At 48.4% G+C, this 18,102-nt stretch overlaps 1 protein-coding gene across 1 annotated transcript in view; it reads right to left on the reverse strand.

The window, feature by feature from the left end:
- Positions 1-15,080: 15,080 nt before the first annotated feature.
- CLSTN2 (calsyntenin 2) overlaps positions 15,081-18,102 on the reverse strand; it is a 377,967-nt gene continuing 374,945 nt past the window's right edge. The window contains exon 17 of the mRNA XM_008711208.1: positions 15,081-17,632. Within this exon, the coding sequence (XP_008709430.1) occupies positions 17,429-17,632 (204 nt within the window). The 3' untranslated portion in view covers positions 15,081-17,428. The remainder of the gene's footprint in view (positions 17,633-18,102) is intronic.

Raw genomic sequence — 18,102 nt, forward strand, 5'->3', positions numbered from 1 at the left:
AGCAGCTGAGGATGCAGTGGACAGTGGCATCTGTAGGGGGCATGGCTTGCAGGGGTGTCTGTGTGCAGTGCCTGGGCAGGGTGCGTGCTCGGTGTTAGCCAAATTTTCAGTAAGCTCACCGCCGAGGCCAGAAGGCTTGGAGTAGGTGAGTCCTCAGGAGAATACAGGGGTAGGGCACGTTGCTAGCAGGTTAGGTAGCAAGCGTCTGTGCAGCGCTGCCTCCCAAAGGTGGCCCTGTGTTTATGCTGGAGGTGGGGGAGGAAAATGACAGTCCTTTGTTCCCACAATATACTCTGAAATTGGAATAAACAGATCTTCCTCCCATTTGCCCTATTGTGCAAACAGTTGCTTCTAGGTTGCCTCTCTTTGGGCTGTTGTCTTTTAAGAGTGGGGACCAGCTGTTTTGCCCAGTGCTGAGTCAGCTGACTTTTAAAGCTCCAGGCTCCAAGTTCTGCTGTCATACAAAGTCAGGGAATTCAGCCCCTCTGGTTTCAAAGAAGGATATTATGGGGACACGCCATCTTTGTGTGGGTTCTCTGGTGCTTTCCTCTCTCTGCGCCCACAGCTCCCTCCTCCTTGTGGGCAACTCTCGATTGCAATTTGCCCTTCGTAATGTCTCAGATGCAGCTCTTCTCTACATTTAGTTGTAGAGTTCATTCTGCCAGTCTTTGGGTCCCTCTCTGGTTTATTTACATGGATGTGAGTGATGTCTAGTTGTACGTGTGGGACGGGGTGAGCTCAGGGTCCTCCTACTCTGCCATCTTCCTAAGCTCCCAACACACAATCCTGAAACGATTAAAGTAATTTTCTCAGTTGAAAGTGGGTATTCGCCAACGCATCTCACTGATACCACCTTTATCCTTGGGCCTAGACGTCATATTTTGTCTTTTCTTACGTGAACAAGTTGAAAACTGTGGCAAGAAAACTGGTGCAGGCATGCCGGCTATACACACAGGTTGCCCATCTCTGAAAAGCCTTGTCAGAGCTTCCTGGCAGTGAGCAGGCTGTCCCGCTGCCCCTCTGTCAGGCACAGCCTAAGTCAGAGGCACCTTATGTCGGAAAAATGCATGCTTCAAGTCGTGTGTTGGTCAAAACCTATTAGAACTAGGCTTTTATGATAACCTTCTGGCTGTTGTTGAGAGACAGATTGCACCAGAGGGCCCTTTTAATCAAAGTGCTCTCCTACCAAGTGGCAGAGTTGACATATTTTTGTAAAGTGAAAAGTTACTTTATCATTTATTAACAGAAGGAAAGTACACAGTGTCGTTTTTCACTTTTTTAAACACGTCGGAGAAGACTTGTGGCTGTCCGTCACCAGCATTGCAGATAAGTAGCTGCATTTTTCAGAAATCAGTGTTCTCTTTGGGATCACTTCTCACTTCCTGCAGCCTTACTCCATGCTTAGTGAAGTGTGATGACCATGTAGACGGGCTCTGGGATGCGGAATTCTACACAGGAAGGACTGTTGTATTTAGGTTGTGGCCAGCTCATTACCAGTAAGTACCATGAGCCATGCCATAGGCATCACTTTATCTTGAGGTCATGGAACTCTCTTGGTGGATTTTGAGCAGGGGAGTAGCACAAATCTGATTGACAAAATCTGAGCCCATTTATACATACTCACCGTTTCTCCATCAGGTGGGATCCTGGCTGAGACACCATGTTCCGGGAGTTTGAATCACAGGAAGAGTTTTGGAGTGAAAGTTGTAGGGGAAGAAATGGAGAAAGGAAAGCAAGGTGGGGATCCTTCCAGATCTGTAGCCCATATCTATACGCATGTTTTGATTCATTTCTGCTAGAGAAGGTACTGCTGGGAGGTGTTTCTGGAAGCTTAGATTCTCTAGTCTTTCCAACGATCCTGTTCCTAAATGCCTGCTGCTTTCAGCTATCTAAAGGTGACTTTCTCATCTGCAGCTAAGAAGCTTGACTGATACACTTCCCCTTTCTCTCTCCTCTCATCTTAATCATCACCTTAGGGAACTTTGGCCTTCCTGCTAATGGCAATTCACCCTGTGATAGTTGCTCATAGCTCCAGAGAGGCTTCCTTTGCACAGCTCATAAGTGCAACTGCGGACTTATTTGTGGGGTTATTCAATGCTTACTTCTGTCCTCCACTAGACTGCATTCAGTGAGGGTGGGAAGCTGGTGCTGCTAGTGTCCTCAGTGCCTAGCACAGCATTTGGCACACAGGAAGCACTGAGTAACAAGTTTGGGAACATCTTTGGGCAATGAATAGACAAATAAATGAAGACTCCAAGTTTCTCCATGTCTCCAGGTTTGTCATAGATTCCAGGACATAGAGGTCAACAGAGACCATGGGGATGGCTTTCTGGTATTACTGCTCTGGGAGAGGAGACCCATTTGTCCGTGTCTCTGAGTGTGTATTTCCAAATAGTTTGCTCTCCTGCTGCTTTTTAGACTCTCTCTGGCTTATATTTTTTCAACACTAATTTTATTTTTGGAACTGTAGCTGTCTAACCAGGACTTCTCAGTTCCTACCTGGTGTGTGCTTTGGGACTGGTTGTAGCCGAAGGTGCTAAAAAGGAAAACTGCATTAGTCACTGGGCTCTGGCACCTGCGTGCTCTCTCTGCCTTTTCAGAGGCAATATTTCACTCTTCAAGGCTGGCTATTCCCTAGCAGTGTGGGCAGACGCTGGGTTGAGCAGCACTAGCGTGGTATTCAGAATACCACATCTATGAAGGAATCTGGGCTCTGCCACTCACCTGCAGGGTAACCTTGACGAGACCTAATCTCTTCAAACTCGTTTCCTTCATTTATAAAACAGGGATGAGGATGCTTGCAACATGGGATTGCTGGAAGGATTGCGTTAGAAAATACTGTGGAAGTGCCTGGTCCAAAATAATTGCTCAGCAAATCTTTGTACCTCCCTCTGCTCTTTCCCTTCCCCCTCTTTATGGGAGTGCCTACACTGAGAAGATAAAGAGGAGGCCACCCATGGGGAATGTTGTCCAGGCTAGACCTCAGAACCATGGAATGAATTAGTGAGTGCATGAGGAAGGAGTGAACAAATGAGGGTGCGACCCCATTATCTATTGCTGGGGGATGTTGTAAAAGTAACGGTCATAGCTGCGATAGTAATTATTTAGTGAGTGCCTACAGGGCTGGACATTGTGGCAGACAAGTCACAGAAATTATCTGACTTAATTATCACAAGAATCCTTTAAGAGAGGTACCGTTATTACCATTTTATAAGCAAGGAAAGGAAAGCTCAGGGAGATTGCTGCATAGAAATGGTGCCATGACTAGTAAGTGGTTTTACAAAGATATCATGAAAATAGAAGGTCATAGATACGTATATGTGCGCATAGGTGTATTTGGAGCTAAATGTGTGTGTGTGTGTGTGCGTGTGTGTGTGTGTGTGTGTGTGTGTGTTTATCTAAGTCCCAAGAAAACAGTAGGCACTCATGACATGATTATGCAATTATTAAATGACTGTAAATGTTTCTGGGGATTAGAAGGGTAGAGACAGATAAAATGAAGGGTGGAATGGGAGTAATGGTTTGACATTGTGGCCTTGAAGGGAAGTGAAGGTCAATTCATAGAGAGCTTCTGGGGCTACCTTCCTGCTGTGTGGGGAAAAGAGAACTGGCTGAGGGCTCTGAGTGCAGTCAGTGGGTAGTGCTCATGGGTCCTGGGAGCCCAGGCTGTGAGGCTTGTGTGCACAGAGCATCCTGGTGACATCCATAGGCACATATGGAAGTCTCTGCAGAGAAGTCATATCTAGGATGAAATTAATTGTTGGTTCAGGATTGTTTCCCAGTGAGACACTAACAAAGGGAAGAACTCTGGGCCTCAGCTTCAGGCCCTTATCTCAGATAAAGATACCTTATGACATAAAGGGTTCTGTAGTCAAACTGGTTTTAGAAATATACGTAGTACAGGGGCAGCTGGGTGGTACAGTCGGTTGAGCGTCTGGTTCTTGGTTTCGGCTCAGGTCATGATCTCAGGGTCGTGAGATCGAACCCTGCATTGAGCTGTGTGCTCGGTGTGGAGTCTGCTTGAGATTCTCTCTCTCCCTCTGCTGCTGCCCCTCCCATTCACACTCCCTTGTGCTCTCTCTCTCTAAAATAAGTAAATAAATCTTAAAAAAAAAAAGTAGTACCAGTATTGCTATCAGTGTATTAATAGTATGTATGTGTGTGTGTGTGTGTGTGTGTATAATTAATAGTATAATAATCATACCTTTGACATTTATGTAGTATATAATTATAATTACAAAATATATACTATATTACTATATGCTACATTGATTACATATTTATATATAATATATATTAGGGCTTGTTAAGAACTCTCTTGAAAGAAAAAAATCAGGAAATCTGGCAATAATGGGCAGCCATTCTTGCACTGACACAGTTGGCTGGAGCAGAGAGGCAGTTTCCACTCTGGACCTGGCGTGTATTTTTCTCTTCACCAGAGGCCCCATCTAGGTAGTTATACTCACACTACCTGCGTTACCTCTGCAGGCATTTGAATGTGGCTTAGAACAGCATGTCTCGTGACCTGTTCCCCTCAGCCTCCCCTTGGGGCACTTCACAGTACATCAGGACAGCTCTGGGGGTGCGAGGATGGTAGGATCACATTCCACTGGGAAAATCAAGGGCGGCATCACTGACAGACAACTTAGGAGCTTGGGAGTGGGCACTCCTGTTAGGGATAAGAGTTCCGTGGTCTGAGATACGGGAGGGGATGGCATTCCAGGGAATGGGAGCCGCAGGAGCAACAGCATGGAGGTGGGAATGCTCACCGTGTGTTTGGGAACACCAAGACATGGGACTCATGTTGGGGGACTGGGAGATAGGAAGAGGAAAACATAGGTTGAGCCAGGTCATTGAGGATCTTGGACTTGAGGGTTAATCCAGTTCAGTTTAATTCTCTCTGAGCCTTTTCTGTCCTGGGCTCTGCGCTAGAGTATGGACGCAGGTATGATTGAGATGGAACCTCTGCCTGAGACTTTCATCCATAGTCTGGTAGTTTAGAAGCTGGTTTTTGTGGGTGTGTATCAGTTTTTGCGGTGGACCCTCTATCATGTTAACCCAGTATGACGCCCTGTACTCAGGCCTGATAAACTACGACTCTTTCAGTTTAGAGAACGGAGCTCATTTACCCCCAAGGATGAGGAGCCCCTAGAGCTCCAGGGATCTTGTGTAGAAAGGGTAGGTTCCTGAAGTCTCTGTAGCCTGTCAGCATGGGAGGCCACCTCCCAGGGAGCTTCGGCAGTGTGGTCTCACGGCTGAGGAGGGAAGCCAGCGGCAGGCAGCTGTGGTGCTGAGGGATGAGGGGAAGCTTTGGAAAGAGACGAGAGGGCGCAGGCGCAGGCAGAAGATGAAGAATCTATTAGATGCAAGAACAGGGGCCAGGTTGCTTTGGGAAAAAGGGAGCAGGGAGGTCAGGGCTCTGGTAGTGAGCTGCTACACTGGGCTCCAGGGAAGCCCAAGGATGGGCTGTGGGGGGTGGGGTGGGGTGGGGTGTGTGTGTGACCAAAGTGAAGATGGAAGGACAAACGGACAAAGCCGCCTAGGCTCCTTGCTGGCTCTCTCCGATGTACAAAAGTACAGTTCGGTGCAATAAACATTCTGTCTTATCAGGCAGAAGAACTCCTCTTAGGATGTGAATGATGTATTTGGGAGGAGATCATGGTGAACTGCTTGGGGCAGAAGGATGGGCCTGGATTTTGGCAGGACACAGGGAATGAGGAAAAGATGACAAAGCTGCTCTTCAAAGAGAAAAAGAAAGGAGGTTGTCCCTTCTGAGAAGGGTGAGGAGGGAGAAGAGCAGGGGGAGGACAGGGAAGGGTGGGGCAGGCAGGCGGCACATGGCTGGGGGAGGGTGGCCAGAAGGAGTTGAACAGATGATGGTGCCTTTTGTGATATGTGCTGGTTGCTGTGTCATGTGCAACGTGGCTCCTCTTCATGACCGCAGCACTTCTAAGAAAACTATTTTTGAATTTTTCCTTCTTCTCTCTGTGCAAAGGGTAGGCCTCACCCCTGGGTCAGGTCAGTAGGAACCAGGAGGGAGGGACAGCTGTAACTGCAGCTCACAGAGCCTAGGGAAGCGCTCTGGATCTCTACCAGCTCTGCGTGGGGAGGGGGGCCAGCCTCAGTGGGCTGCAGGGACAAGGTGGCACCTGGGTGTGAGGAGAGGTCAGCATGGAGGGGCAGGGACGAATGGGCTAGGGGAGGGACAGGGCTCTGCTCAGTCCCACCTGCCCTCTGGCAATGCCCGTGGAGCCTCTGAGTCTCACCTTCACGTTACTAGTGAGAGCTGCCCGCTTCAAGAGTTAAGGGCAGGCACGGAGGGCTCCAGCACTTTGCAGGCAGTCCGCAAGTACACGAGGCTTGGCTTTGTACCGGCTCCAGTAGCAGTGCTGCCGAGGTGTGCTCTGGGTAGAACAGGGTGCCCCGCAGGAGGCCTGATGAGGGGCCAGCTCGCCATGTCACCACCCCTCCTGTCCCACACCCCTCCCTTCACACAAAGATGTAGGACAGAGCTCCAGACAGTGTTGACTCAGCTGAGCAGGTGTCGGTACCTCGCCTCGTCCAACAGTCTGAAGGATAAAAACTCTCAGAGGTCATCTTTACTGTGAAATTCTAAAATCATATTTATTCACCAATTCACAGAAAGTGTCGTAACGACCACCAGCATGAATCAGTTTGTAGGCATTTACAAGTCAAGGCTGAAAATAAATATCTGTCTGTGTCGAATAGGCATTTAACAAATTACTTGGAAACTGCAAGAATCTTAATTGTTAGAAATTTAAAGTTTGTGACTCAAACATGGGTAAAATCACAGTCATGGGAAGAAGCCCAACAGATTCCTGTGGTGGTTCTTATTTTCTTCCTATATCTTTATATACATGGAGAGTCTCAGCGCCCGTCACTCTGCGTCAGCCTGGAGTGGACAGGACAGCCCAGTTAGGCAGGGGCTCAATGAGGGGAGGGGCTGAGAGGTGTGGGGAGGGGAAGGGGCATTTTCTCTGAACATCTTCTATTGGGCATCCTCATTCACTGAGCAAGACAACGTGCTCTCCTGAAATTCAATTATATAAATGCATACAGTCCTTCTAACGAGATAGTCCGAAGTTTGCATTGTTTCACATCATACACAATAGTATATTTAGCAAATACATTTTCTAGACTAAAAGGATTCATTTGTTTGAGGCAGCTGGAAGCACTCAGAAGTCTGACATGTGTCAGACACACACTGGCCTACCCCCTGAGGTGGCATCTCCAGATATGGACCATGGGAAGGACTGAGAGAAGAAATCCCTAGACCTCTTGGACTGGCTGAGCCCAGAATCGTTTCATTTAGTTTCCAAATTGTGTCTGAAGTTGGCAAAACTCCACAGCATTGCTCCAAGTGTTTAGGAAATGGCAGATGCAATAGGACGGGAGCCCCTAGCCCTGTTCCCTGTAGAAGTAGTGTTAGGTGTTATGCAGATAAGGTCTAAGTGATGCAGACCCACTGTGTGCAGCATCCTGGCAAGAGCCAGATCCAGTGCCTGCAGCTGGCTGGACATTGCTCTGAATCTGTCAATTCAGGAAGGCTTCTCCACAGCCGGGTTGTGATAATCTAGGAGGGGAATGTGGCTGGCCTGCTTCCCTATGGCTCATTTAGTTTGATGTATAGTGAGGACTGAGTGTTTACCGTGTAGTGACAAGCTGGACCTTCCATGTCCCAATGCTTACCAAACTCCTATGTGCCAGGCACTGTTCCCAGTGCTTTGAGAACTAAAAGTAAATGAGGACAATAAGAAAAAGTATAACATCCAAACCTGTGCTTCTAAGGAGTTGAAAATGTGTTGGGACCATTGACATCTTTATATCTTACTTATTTCTGTATTTTATGTGTATGTATGTATATATACATACATATGTATATATTTGCATGTGACACACATATATTGCTGTCCTTAGCCTACTTGTCCCTGATAACTTCTATTTAACACATAAACTGATTTTCCAAACAAGTGCCCCACCAAGTCATTCTGAATCTTACCTTACTGACGTTATAATGCCCATGCCAATAACATAACACACCTAACTCTAATACCTACAGATTTCTTTGAAAACAACCAACTTCTACATGCAGTTTCTTTCCTAAATTCACCAGCTGGTTTTCTTCACTTTCCTTCCAAGCTGTCCAGCTCAGGGCATCAACAACTTTTTTGAAAGCCACTGAGGTCGGGCTGGAAGCGATCAAGTGGATTGATCCATCATGACTAGTTCAATTAAGATGAAATCACCTTTGAACAGGTCTGACTTTGGAGGCACTGATTTGACTGCCTCTGGGTCACACGGCCAGGCTTGCCCAGAGTTTGCTGAAGCTTGGATACAGCTTTCAGTACAGAGCAATGCTCTGGCTTCCCGGGGGAGCGTGTTCCTGTTCTGTCACTCTTCCCCAGCCTCCCCTGTTCCCTCTCTAACTCGGAGTCCACTTTCCCTCAATCTCTCTTTCTTTGCCTTTTGAGGGATCAGCCCTGGGTATCAAGTGTAACTTCCTAATATCCAAAAACCTTTTCCTTATTTCCACCATTTGAAGTTTACAAGTGAAGATGTGTGTGGCCGCTTCCAAATCCTACACATTGGAGGCTCCTTTGCAGCCGAGGGAGGAGCTAGGGGTGTGTTGCACACGGCTCAGGATGGATGGACTTTTGTCTGCAGGGGTGTGCACATTGTATTCCTATCTGTGACCTACAGGCCCAAGTGGAGCCCTTCATCATAGAGGCCCTAACGAACCTTCCTAAGGACAGCTGTCTCCTGGCCCTTCCTCTCCCTTTTTCACAGGGCTGGACTCGCTGAGACCTGTGGTTGGTTCTCTGCTCCTGCACCTAGACACAGCCTGTGGGCTCCTTTCTCCGGTAGCTCTTTCTGCTGTGGAAAAGAACCCTTGCCGTGTGTGTGTGTGTGTGTGTGTGTGTGTGTTGTCCCATTTCTGTTCTGAAATGCTCAGGAAAGGGTCTGGGCAGCAGAGATGCATTTTCATTTCGAGATAAAAGGGAACAGACGTTAAAGCCGGCACGGTTCTTTCGCCTGGGATTAATACACGCCGTCTGCATTTTGGCTCTTCTCACGTCTGTTGTCGTCTTTTCCTTCATCTGTTGATGGCTGAGCTTCACCTTGACGGATCTTGACAGTGAATCTGGTAAAAGTGGCTGCAGAGCAGCACAGGACTAGGGTCGTTAACAGATGAGGACCCCCGTCCTCAGGACGCTGCCCAGGACCTAGAGGATGGAGCAGGTGGGCTTATCAAGGCCCCTGCAACTGCTCTGTGCTTAGGGGCACCTTTTACTGGTTATAGATGGGAAGGGGCCGCTGTCCAACAACCCCATTCCTGTTCTTTTTCTGCCCCTCTATGTACTTCTACTCCTTCTCGCTCTGATTTTATGAAGTATCCCAACCTATATAGTAAGAGAAAAGGTGGTGGAATCTTTTTCTATTGAAGCATCTTAACTTTTCACATCCTGTCCATTTGCTGAGGTCAGGTGGTCTCTGGTATTCTGGTTAATTCACCATTTGTCAAGCCCGTGCTGTCGGCCAGGTGCTGTGCTAGGCACCCACGGTGGTGGGATAGGTGAGTGACTCTTGTCTTGACGAGGGAGCCTGTGACAGCAAAGGCGGCAGGAGCTGAGGGGCCAGATAGCCTCACACAGCCATGTTTTCTGGGGCCCGGTTAGGGTCCCCAGTTGGTGCCTGAGAGCTGTGGTTCCATTTCATTCAACGGACAGTTCTCGTGGAGTGGGACTCTGACTCTGGAGATGTGTCACCTCCACGGTCCAGAGATAGCAGCTCTCTCTGCGGCCTGGAATGGGAGGGACTAGCTGATGTTGGGACACAGTTCTCCCCTGTTTCGGACAAATGCAAATGGCTGGTATAACCCACACAGTGATTTACCTTGTGTGTGTCCTCTGTGTCCAGTCTTCCCGATAAACGCCCCTCATACTCACTCTCTCTGCCTGGTGTCCTGGCTGGATTGGAGCTCCAGACCCTTCTGACTGGACTCAGATCTAAGCTTGCCAATGAGAACAGAGCCCATCCTGCTCCCAGAACTACCTGAGGCCTCTCCACCCACGTCTTGCCGCCCCATTCCTTGTCCTTTTGTCCCATGGGGGCTTTGTAATAAGTGACTTAACTTCAGGGAAACAAAATTGTCTTAAGGTCTTGGGAGAGAGACGTTGCATCCGAGAATTCACAAAGAGAGGCCAGGCTATAAAGAAAGTTCTTCTGGACCTAAGTGACATGAACATGAAGAGACTTTCCTTTCCCCTCTTGCATCTGCTCTCTCCCGTGCGTCTCACAAACAACTGGCAAGCTCTGTTGGTTCTTTAGCATACTCTAATGTGTTAGAGATGGTTGTTCTTGATATGGTCACTGTGCCCTCAAGGGATTGGTTGGGCATTTAATCAGAAGACCTTTCCACAAACTGGGCTGGAGAAATGGAAGTATCCTTTAGGGCATTTGGGGGAGGACTTAGCAAGGACAGGGCTGATAGGACCAGGAATGTGCCTCTGGTCAAGAGGGAACTGGGTTCTTAGAAACTGAACAGCAGGCATGAGCTCTCCCAGGCCATGTGTCTGGGTCCCCTTCCAGCCCACTCCTCCTCTGTCCTTCCACCCCAAGGCCCAACGGCCCAGTTTTCTGACTCCCAGGAGCCTTGAGTGAGGACAGATTCTGTGCCACAGGTAGGTGGAAGTGACTGATAGAGAGCCAACTAGTTTCTCCCGAAAAGGTTGTAGACCTTTGCAGAGTTTAAGCCATAAATCAAAAACCTAAGTCAATACTTGGCAGACCTCAGGCTTCTGGGAGGTAGGGGAAAAGGGAATTGGTAGGGATTGGTACCTTTGCAGGTCTTAGAGGTTCAAAGGCCAGCACAGATTCTGCCTGGAGAGAATGCTGCAGGTTTGTTTTGGGTTTTGTTTTCTACTTTTAGTAACATCCAGAATGAACTACTGCCCTTCCAAGAAAAGCCATTCATTCTCCATCCGGTTTCGTGTTTGGATTGTGACGCTGCATGACCCTGTCATCTTACAGATGGAGCAGCACTGTAGTAAAGCTGGCAGTGTCCTTAAACGACCCCACTCCACTCTCTGTAGGCCCTTGTGGCTCCACGGCATAGATGCCGTGTGGGGACTCGCTCCCCTGGTGACGTAGGGACACCGCTACAGTTAAACCATTTCCCCTCAAATAGGGCCCTTCAGCAGGCTGCTCATCAGTGGGAATCTGGAAGGCAGCCTCCCTAGGGATGGGTAGCCTCACTACAGCCTCCCCTGGATGGGGTCTCTCTCTAGGATGAAAGGGGCCAGGCCAGCAGGAGGTGGAGGAGTGGAGTTGGGACTCCACCCAAGTTTCCTTGAAATCACTGCCTCAGGAGTATGGACCAGAGTCTGGAGGGCCCTGGAGGGTTCATGGGGAGCTCTGCTTTGACTCCCTGTCTTCTACACTAGTAACTGACTCTCTTCTCCTGTTAATCATCTTCTCCCAGTGCTAATGAAAGTCGCTGTCGTCCTCTGCATCAGTGGTTTTCAAACCTTAGAGTGCAGCAGGGTCAGAGAGCCTTCAAACATCCACTGCTGGGCCCACCCCCGGTTTCTGCTGCCCTAGCTCTTGGCTGGATCCCGAGAATTTGCATTTCTTGCTCATCCCCAGGCGATGCTCTGGTCCAGGGGTACACCTTGAGAACCACTGCTCTTCAGTGTCCTGTGGCCCCTTAGCAGGTCCTCCAAAGTCAGGCCCTTCTTCCCTCCTCAGCTCTGACTTCAGGCCTCAGGGGGCTCCTTCACGTCAGGCTTTTCATGCCTTTGGAACTTGGCACACACCGGCCCCTGTACCTGGCTTACTTTCCAGGTCTGACTGCCTCTGTTCATACCGAAGAACTTCCTTTGGCCTAGTTTCAGCCATCAGCCATGTGACATCCACCTTGTGAGCAGAGTGACTGGCTTTTATCCATAAGTGACCTGGGTTGGGCTGGGGCAGAATTAGAAACATCTAGGGGAAGCATTGCCTGCTTCCCTAGAGCTCTCCTCCGTTGGCCTTGGCAGTGTGTGTGAGGGCTCCTAGAATCACACCTGCCTTCTAACTTAGGGCGGAGAACTACCAAAGCAAGTTACCCACCTCCCCCAACTCCAAACTTCTATCGGCACCAGTCCTAACTGCTCTCAGCCTCCAACACCGTAAAGGAAGCAGGCCAACAGCTCATGAGACCGGGAGACCCGCCTGGGCAGGGCCATACCTCATTCATCCCCCATTCCCCCGTTTCTGGCACTGGGCCTGGCACATCGTGGGCACTCAGCAAGGAGTTGCTGAATTACATTGAATGTAGCTGCAAACCCAGAGTCCCATCTGTTCACTAATGGCATCCAGGGCATGTTGGATTGCTTTCTGGGGTACCTTTTTGTGTCTCTTTGCGTCATCTTGGGAGAGAGTCAAGTTTGATTTCTAGTCCCTAGCCCTTGCAAAGCCAGCTCTCCTTTGTAGTTGGTGCCAGAAAGAAAACTAGAGCAAGATCTATAAAGTAGGTGCAGAATAAATTTATAAGATAGAATAAATAAAGGCAGGGAATGAGGTGCTGGAGTAGACTTCAAAACTTTCACTGTTCATTTCCTTCGTCTGCAGCTGGGCAGCAGAAAGTGATTACATAAAAGTTAAATTGTGCCCAGGGCTTCGGCTTGTCAGCCTCAATAAAAGTCTGATGCAGACAGAGGATCCTGTACTGTCCATGGCCCTCCAGAGTACTTTGCAGGGGCTTTGGGGTTCCCACAAAGGCCTGAGAATGATCTTACCTGAAAATCATCTACTTTTCACTAGTAAATTCTTTCAAAGAATTAAACTCACTCCCTCACTTTTTTTGTAAAACTGATTTGGTTAATTTCAATGAGCGGATGGTTAAGAAAAAGTCCTCTTTTCTTCCGCTTGCTAATATTGAATCATAGAGCCACGAAGACTGCTAATTTTGAAATGTGCTGGGTAGGGCTTTCTACTGATTATGTTGCTATTGATTCAAACAGTCAAAAGTCTTTAGGATCATTTTTAGAGCAATGGCACGAGCAGGGCTGAAATGGAAATCCGTCTGAGATAATGAACACTCCTGCTTAGAAATCATTATGGGCTGAGTTGTGCTGGGAAGGCGCTGTGCCTGGGAGATGGCCCTGAGCTCAAGGGGGTTAGTGCTCAGTGGTCAGTCAGTTCTCGTAGCCAGGGCTTGGAGTTCTTGATGAATGTTTGCGTTCAAGTCAATTTGACCAGTAACAGGTGTTTTTTGTTGTCATTTTCTCACTGGGACGTGGACATTTAAAAGCACTTAATTAAGGGCTATGGAGTTGTTGTTCATTTTGGAGGCAAAGGCCGCTGGGTAGTTGAAGGAAGGGTCAAAGATAGCAATCTACTTTCCCTTGGTAAATGGGAAGGCTACTTTCCCTTGGTAATTGGGAAGGCTACTTTCCTTGAACGTATGGTAAATGTGTGCAGACTATGACCCCCAGGCCAAATCTGGCAGGCTGCTGGGTTTTGTATGGCCCGTGGGCTCAGAAGAGTTGTTCAATTTTTAAACGGTCAAAAAGTAAAAATCAAAAAAGAGTGATAAAATTTCACGATATGTGGAAATATGAAATCAAATTGTCTGCTTTTTTAGTATTCATAAATAATTTTTTTTGGAACATAGCCATATCCATTCATTTATGTATGTATTGTCTGTGGCTTGTTTCATGCTACAGTGGCAGAGTTGAATACTTGCAACAGAAACCATATGGCCTTCAAAGCTCCAAATATTTATTCTCTGGCTCTTTATAGATAAAGTTTGCTGACATCTGCTGTATGTACAGGCATGGAGAACATTGCCTCCCGCCAGGAGCCCTCTCCCTAGAGGGTCTGTGTCGACAAGGTACAGCTCTTGCAACCTGCAGAGATACGTGGTCTAAACCCTGCTTGATAGGATGATTGAGGACACGCAAGAAAGTGGTAATGAAATAAGATCCCACTCAAATCACATTTTTGTTACCTACATAAATTTGGGCCTTGGTCAGATTTAAAGCATTTGATTAACTTACTAGAATATACTTTTGGTATTCTTTAAGACAGGTGACCAACTAGTTGATTGCTTTACTCCATCGGGCCTCTCATTCTGTACTGGCCTTTTCCATTTCAACCTCGTCTTCCTCTTCCTCCCTGTCATCCGATCACTTGAGAGGTTTCAGCCAATCTGTTTTCCAGCTCCAGAGAGCAGAATCTGGTCATCCTCTTGGCAAGATCAGCAATGGTCTGGCCTGTGGCCAAACTGGTCAGCTGTTCTTCTGGGGTACGAGCCTGCATCTGCTGCTTCTGACGTCTGCCCATGTGTCTGGGCCGTCTGGGAGTTCTGGTTCCCGGATACCAGCATATGGAGCCTGGAAAACGCTGGGCTGGTTGATGACATTTTTCACTCCTCATTAGAATATCTGGTGGAGGGCAAGTTACATTACTCGCCACTCACCTGAATAGTCCCTGAAGCTTCTGCTACTTTCACATAACCACTCCTCGTTGAGTAGGGTGTCGGGAACATGATAAATGCCCATCAACCCAGCAGTATTATTTCAATTGCCTCGTCTTTGGAGCTGACATGCACTCTGACTTTGAGCAACGTGAGTTGATGGAGAGGGTCCTGACTTGTGGTTCCCATTGTTTTTCTACATCAGTCTAGTCACAAATGATCGAACTCTGCGTCCTTAGCCAAGTGCCACTTCTATCTGATCCCCCAATACCCTCCCCAGATTATGCTCCAGACAGCCCACTCCGCCATGAGTAAGTGAGGCAGCCACTGGAGACCACCCGAGAGCATGAGGAACCCCTTCCCACCCCAGCCAAACCAAAAGGACTCTGCAGGGTGCGCTCATGAAAACCAGACTTACAATATTTTAAATGGAAATTCAGTTGAAAAAGAATTGGTTGTGACGAGCACTGGGTGTTGTACGTAAGTGATGAATCACTGAATTCTACTCCTGAAACTAATATTATACTATACGTTAAGTTACTAGAATTTAAAAACTTGAAACATTAAAAAAATTCTTAGGAATAACAACAACAAAAAATTGGTTTTAAACCATAAATTTGGTTTTTACTGCCATAATTTTGGGAGAATTCTGTTAGCTCCTAAATGCCTAACCAGAGAATCTTTTTTTATTTAACAGAGGGAATGGTGGGGACCTAAGCAGTGTTAGAGATTTTCTCCTTGTAGATGTGCAGACACAGCCTAATGGAAAAGGGCGTTTCGGTTGGGAGAATTCACCAAAGTGTCTATTTCCATTCAATGACTATAAAATCCCAAACTCCTGCCTGCATTTTTCCCTAAGACGTGAAAAATAAGAGTACTGACCAAGTTTGTGATTGTGTGCTTCTTCCTCCTGCGACTTCTCTCCCTGCTCTAGGTCTGTTTTGTATAATTTCTATGCTTGTTGGTTCCCCCTCTGCAACTATTATATCCTGGGAGGGGAGACGCTCCTCTTACCCAGCTTTAGCATTTCGTAGGGCTGCTGGTTGAGTGCCTAGCACATAGTAGGTCCTCAGCAATGCCGGTGAGCTGTATAAATATGAATATAAGTAGAAGTGGGGTGGTGGGCACTGGACCAAGAGGGGAAGGTGGGGAGTCTGGTCTTGTCTCTAGCTCTGACTGACTCTGAGCAAGGTGCTGAAACTCTGAAGCTCGTTTACTCGAAATATGCCTGACAGGAGATGTCCCAGCTCCCTGACAGAATTATGGTGGGGCTCAAGGACGGAACAGATATGCAAAAGCCACTTTCGGTGGAGGAAAAAGCTGCATCAGGTAGTCTGCTTGAATCAGAAGGTTGCAGGGGCCAGTCATGGATCCAAGCTGGGTGGAGGTCAAACTAGAAGACATGGATGATGGACCCCCTTAAGCTCTGTTTTGGTGACACGGTGAGTAGAATGAACAGATTCTCAACTTTCTTTTGAATCTGAATGCCACTGTGACTAGGGGCCAGCTCTGTGCCTATGCCAGTATGGAATGGGCCAGGGTGGGGGGTGGGTGGGAGGATAGGGACAGATTGTACAGACCGAGGACAAAGCCAGAGACCTTTAAAACAAACAAAGACGGTCTCAGAGCCTTGTGCAAGTCCTAGAATGGCCCTGTTTTTGCCTGCTATTCTCTTGGTCACAAAAGAGCACAGACAAGTTACTATAGCAACAGTTCTCCTCACGTCCATGTTAGGATGGAGGTGGAAAAGATTTTCTTATTAAAACAAGAAGAAAGAAATTAGGTTTTCAGATATATTTGCCCTCCACCCGAAGCATTGCTCCTTTTATGAGAAGAATAAAGAAGCAGCTGTTACTATCAATCACAGATAGAGTCCTAATTCCTAGCATTCAAATCTCCAAACTTTCATATTAGATTTGGCGCAGTTCATGATAGTCCTAATACATCTGAGAGGGATGCATTTTCTCAAGAGGCAAAACAGTGTGAAACAGGTGACGAGGGACCCTAAGACTAAATGCTGAGAGCCTTGTCAACCTCCGGCTGCCCTCTGGCTGGGGAGAACCCCCCGCCCCGAGATCTGTGCCCGCAGTGATGCCCAGCTGCTCGTCCTGTCAGCCCTTCCTTCTGGTCCCTGGCTGCAGGCTTGTCGTGCTGTCGCCTGGGGCAGTGCCTCTGTGGAATGCTTCCTGGCTCCTGTGATATCGTGTGGTGGCAGCCCCTAGCAGGGCAGCCAAGGCAGGCTGACAGAGAACTCTGACTGGGGACCAGGCCCTGCTGTGGCCAAGGACCTCTCCTTGGTTTTGGACTTTTCACCTAAGCTTATGTGGCGTCGGAAAAGACAAAGGGAAAGGCTCTCCAAACTGGGGAGAGCATATGGGTGCATGTGCGCGCATGTCTGTGAACCTTTCCCTATACATTAATTCTGCCTCACCAAGGCCTTTCCTGTAGGAACGGAGACCTCTTATGTGCGAAGTCTGACCGCCTTGCCTGTGTGAAGCCACCTGAGGAGTCAGGTAAGGACCTGCTGCTCTGTGTGGAAGTGGAAACAGGGCAGGTGCACACACGAGCTGGAACCCAAGGGCCCTGGGCACAGGGGGTCCAGGGGAGGTGAGTGACATAGAGGCGGGCTTTCTCCCCTGCAGAGAAGAGCACAGGCAGAACTCTGCAGACTGGCTGACAGGATGCTGGGTGAGCCCAGGGCAGACGTGGGAGGCTACAGGACAAAGTCCCCCCAGAAGTCCCCACTAAAGATGACCCTGGGAGTCTTGGACCCTCCCCAGGGCTGAGACACAGGGAATGCCCAAGGCATAAAGGGTGGCTTCCAGGACGCTGGGGAAGGCCTGCCCAGAGCTGTCATAGGAATCAGAGGCGGCGTGTGATAGACTCGGGCATACATTGGGTGGGGCTTACAAAAGGGACACGTGGGTGGGCGCAGGCAGCAGGGTGCTAGTAGGGCAGGGCCGAGTCGTCCCACTCCAGCTGGGTGTGCCTGGCTCCGCTCTGCCCGTGTCTGCCCTTGCCCATCCCTTCCTCCTCCTCTTCCTCTTCGCTGTCCTCTGACTCACTGCTGCTGGAGCTCATGTCTTCCTCTACTTCTTCCTCCTCCTCCTCCTCAGTCTCCTCGTCCCCACGCCCTGGTTCTTCATGTTTCTGGATGTTGGGGAGAGAAGGGACATGCTCGTCAGGGGCCGAGCAAAAACCACTTTGGAACTTACATGTTTCTCCCTCCACTGAGGGAACATTTTGGGCCCCTTGAACTCCTTTCACTTCCTGCTAAACCCGTGGCCCTGGGGACAGGCCTCCCGGACGCGAGGTCCTCTGGTGAAACACAAATCAGAGGGCTAACGACCAAGAAGAAATAGCGAATTTCAAGACCTGGACCCAAGGTAAATTGTGGGTTTTAAACACACGATATCGAAGCCAATCCCTTCCACCACTAGAAACCTTTCAGGCCAACATTTGCTTTCTGGCATTTCTGCAGCCTGTCTGTATGGAGCTTTCCAAGTCTTAAGTGTTAGCTTAAATGCTATTCTCTCACTGAGAAGCATACAGGCCGTTTCCAAGTGAAATCATGTTCTCTGGGAGCAGAAGGTCTTCTAAGCCAAGACTCAGGTGTGCTG

Source organism: Ursus maritimus, unplaced genomic scaffold (assembly GCF_017311325.1).
Source record: "Ursus maritimus isolate PB19 unplaced genomic scaffold, ASM1731132v1 scaffold_20, whole genome shotgun sequence".
NCBI lineage: Eukaryota > Metazoa > Chordata > Mammalia > Carnivora > Ursidae > Ursus > Ursus maritimus.